This window comes from Apis dorsata, unplaced genomic scaffold (genome assembly GCF_000469605.1).
Source record: "Apis dorsata unplaced genomic scaffold, Apis dorsata 1.3 scaffold_58, whole genome shotgun sequence".
Classification (NCBI taxonomy): Eukaryota; Metazoa; Arthropoda; class Insecta; order Hymenoptera; family Apidae; genus Apis; species Apis dorsata.
This window is the reverse complement of record NW_006263358.1, coordinates 1,144,077-1,148,104: the sequence shown is the minus strand read 5'-3', so window position 1 is coordinate 1,148,104 and position 4,028 is coordinate 1,144,077. Positions and strand designations below refer to the sequence as shown.

The 4,028-nt window shown below is 46.8% G+C and overlaps 1 protein-coding gene across 1 annotated transcript in view; it reads left to right on the top strand.

Annotated features, from left to right (window-relative positions):
* LOC102679144 (zinc finger protein 205-like) overlaps positions 1-4,028 on the top strand; it is a 20,914-nt gene that overhangs the window by 8,658 nt on the left and 8,228 nt on the right. Inside the window, exon 4 of the mRNA XM_006609584.2 lies at positions 253-529. Within this exon, the coding sequence (XP_006609647.1) occupies positions 253-529 (277 nt within the window). The remainder of the gene's footprint in view (positions 1-252; positions 530-4,028) is intronic.

Here is a 4,028-nt window from a genome sequence, read left to right as displayed (position 1 = left end):
GAGAGAGAGAGAGAGAAAGAAAAAGAGGAAGATAACAGATTTCTTTTTACCTAACGAGATAACGCGTTGTCGTAGATCAAGCAATGAATGAATTGCAAAGATTATATCGTTATCCATGTCGTATTAAAATATTTTTATTTTCTAATTTGTTTCACTTGCATATTCGTATTCGATGAAAATTAGTTTTTCAATTTTAAAAGAGTCTATTTGTTCTTAGGGGGTTTCTTAGGGAAATATATGATTTTTTTATAGGTGCACGCGAGGAGATCCCACAATGGGAAGAGACCGTTCGCCTGCGAGCTGTGCAATAAAACGTTCGGCCATGAAATTAGCCTTACGCAACACAGAGCCGTGCATTCCGCGGAGAAGGTGTTCGAGTGCAAGCAGTGTGGCAAGGCATTTAAACGTTCCAGCACTTTAAGTACTCATCTTTTAATCCACTCGGACACGAGACCGTATCCCTGTCAGTTCTGCGGGAAGAGATTCCACCAGAAGAGCGACATGAAGAAGCACACCTATATACACACCGGTGAGCGATCTTTTTTAAAAGTGATTGTTAACATTTAGAACGCGAATACGAAATTTTCTTTCTTTGGGATTTTTTTTTCTCAATTTGATTGGCTGCGATATCGATTCTTGTACGAAATTCGAGAGGGAGCGTAAAACGAAATCTTGATTTTCACACGTGAAAGCACAAAGAAAGTATTATTCGTATTCGTACTCATCTCTAATATTTATAATCGTTTCACGAGAAATTTCTCGTTTTGGTTGATCGCCAAATGGGGATGCCAGGGATCAATTAGCAGAGCAACTTGGTACGATAAATAATGCAGTTAACCGTCTGGACTGAGTCTTGTCGTAAGCAAGAGGATCCACTCGGATCGTGGCACATGTGGCCAGTGCATTTTAGGGGTGGCCAGCCCCTCATTGCGAGCTTCGCTCGGTAATAATCGTAATGTCTTTCGGGGTGGCCGTCGTTCTGTCTTCCTCTTTTCTTTCACGACCTAGACTGACACGCTAGATCCCCAATCTTCGAATGGAATTTTTCTATGACGAAAATTGTTCGTGAAAAATGGGCAGTTGGTGACGCAGCCAGTTAATTCTCGAATTCTGTTGGAAAATTAATAATCGTTGCTCGAACGGCGATCGAAAATTTTTACGATTTATGCAAAATTCTTTTAAAAAAAGATATCGAAGGGAACGCGTTCACCTTTGTTTCCGCGTTTCTCTCCAAAACTTCGGAGGATTCGTGAAAGGAGCATCCCTTAGATAGATCTTAGATAGAGTGGACGATGGTGTTGGGACACTCGCCACTTAGGTGTCTCGCTGCTGATGGAGCGATACTCGTTCACGAGAGGAAAGCTTCTTCCAAGGAAGCGAGGAATAGGCGAAGGAGCGTTCCACGGGGTCTTGTATCGTTTCCATGGCAACCCTCCCAATGTCTTATCAAATTATCACCTTGTCCTCCCCCATGCTCCTCCGCCTCCACCTTCTTGTCGCTCCAACTGTCGCCCGCCATCCCTCTCGTTCACCCTCGCTCCGACGAAACAACCGAAGAAGGACTCGGCGAAAGAGGGAACAAAGCGGTTGGTCACTTCCTGTTCGTTTCTAACAACCTATGGGACCTCCATGCGCCCATGCTGGTCACCTTCACGCACTACGACTCCTCGAGGGTCGCCACGGAACATTTAATTCATTATTCAAAGGGATGAAAAATTTAGGGGAGACAAGAGAGAGCCGCTGCCCTGTGGCCGGTGGCAATTTTCCTCCTCCATTTTCCTTTACAATTGTTTCATCGTCTTATCACCCTCGAGGGAGATGTTCCGATACAAAATTATCGAAAATTCCACTGTTAAACTAGTTCGATCGAAACTCCCCTTCTCCTCCCTCGTACAATTCTCAAAACAAAATTTCTCACCTCTCTCAACATCATCTCCAAAATCCAATATCTTCCGCAGCAGAATATTACCATGCAATCGTCGAATAGCATTCCAAATTTTTTTTCTTAAATTCAACCCCGTTAACTCCACGTTTCCAATTAAAATTCCATCCCCACATTTCGATCCTTAAAACGCGAAATCCCTCACGGACATGACCTCGAGGTGGCGTGCGTACGAGCGTCAAACCAGTAAACCGAGGGTGTTCTGGGACTCTGTTGCTAATGATAATCAGTCCTCTCTTTTCCAGCGGCCTCCCCCTTCCTTCCACCCCTCCACCACGTCTATATTCCCTTGGTCGGGCCATGTGCAATAAGGGTGCGGCACCGTCGGATTCCCAGGGGACCGGCATGGCGTAACGTAAAATCATTATTAGGTAGGTAGGTAGGTAGGTGGTTGCTGGTGCACACGAGGGGTGGCGAGAGAAACGCGGAGGCTTGGTGGAGCGCGTACACCGAGGGCGAGGGGAGGGTTGAAGGGGCGCTTACGGGGTCGGCAAGTGCGGGAATAAGAGCTCTGCAAATATTGTTGGTGCGCGAGCCAGCAAGCGGAATAGGTGGCGAGGGGGCGCGTTACTTGGCTGCGTTATCTTCGATGTTGGCTCGTCGCGCCTTTCGGGGCCGCTTTCCGGCCTAGCCGGGTCGAGTGCGCCCCGCAAAAGGGGTTGGCGGGATGGACGGTTGATGGACGAGCCGGTGACAGAACGACAAGTGGCCGCACAGGCGGCAGCCACCGATGAGAAAACATTGAACTTATCTATTTCTGATCATCCGCCTGAGCTCGGGAAAATATTGCTCTTTCAAGTTTGCCGCCCTCGACGATTTCACCAAGCGTTCGAGGGGTCAATTCGATTCTCTGACTCTGATATTTCCTTTTTCATTTCAACAAATTTTTCATTTCACGTTCTCAGTAGCGAATAATATGGATTCCAGTGAAAAAGATTGGAAAGGAAATTTAAAAAATTTAAAAAAGCAAGATTTTATATATTTTCTTTTTCTTTTTTTAAGAATTTAAGAAGAAGATTCGATAGTTTGGAAGATCGGTTACAAAAGATGCAAAGTTGGCGAGAGCACGGCCTGTGATTACAGAGAGAAACGTTATCGATCAAAACTCGCGTCTTTCTGGCATCGGTACAATCAAGTTGCAGAGTGCATGCGCGCTTAAGCACACACGCTTGCCGCCTACGATCGAACCCACAACAGTGGATGGTCTTGGTGTTTTCACAATAAACACAACCTGTTCATCGTTGGTGCGAAGTCGATGGGAATGAAGATCGAGGGTTACCGTAACGTCTGTATACTTTTCGATCTCATCACGTAGACGGGCCAGTATAGACGGGCCACGGATGTTTATGCCTCTGAAGATGGTGCGCGCTTCGATTCGCAAAGAGATGGCTCTCGTTTTTAGTGGTTCAATCACGCTCCTCGTAAATCGTCATCGATTTCCCCTGTACGCGATTTCCTTGGACGTTACGTACTTACGCTCCTCCATTTTTATCTCGATCGATCTGATCGTACCGTTCCTCGATATCGGAAACAAACGATTCCTTCTATCCAGAAAGATATTAAAATTCATTTTTCATAATTCGCCAAATACCAAATTGTTCGGAGGAAAATTAAGAAAAGAATGAAGAATCCTCGATTATCGCGTATATCGATTCTCCCGGAAGTTCAAACGGAAGAGTTTGCGGTTGGAGGGTTGGGGATAACTAAACGAGACAACTCTATAAACACGAAAGAGATACGGACGCGTTATTATGAATTTAGCGGTGGCTCTAATGTAGGGATACCTGGCCGAGCGTCTCCCTCAAACTCACCTCGAGGGTGCGGTTATCGTATACCCGAGGAGATACAACCGTGTGTGCAACCCATACAACCCACCTTTGCGGCCGCGTTTCGCCTGTGTGCCTGCGGACTCTATCCCAGACCTTGTCCCCGCGGCTCATCCCTCTCCCCGCCTCTATGTAGACGAGACAGGGCTATTAGAGGTTTCCGGCTGACTTGCCGCCCCAAGCATCGGGGGGCGCCGCAACATCCCTCTAAGCTGTTTAAACTTCGCGACATGCTCCGAGGACCGGCCCTGCCCCCTGCT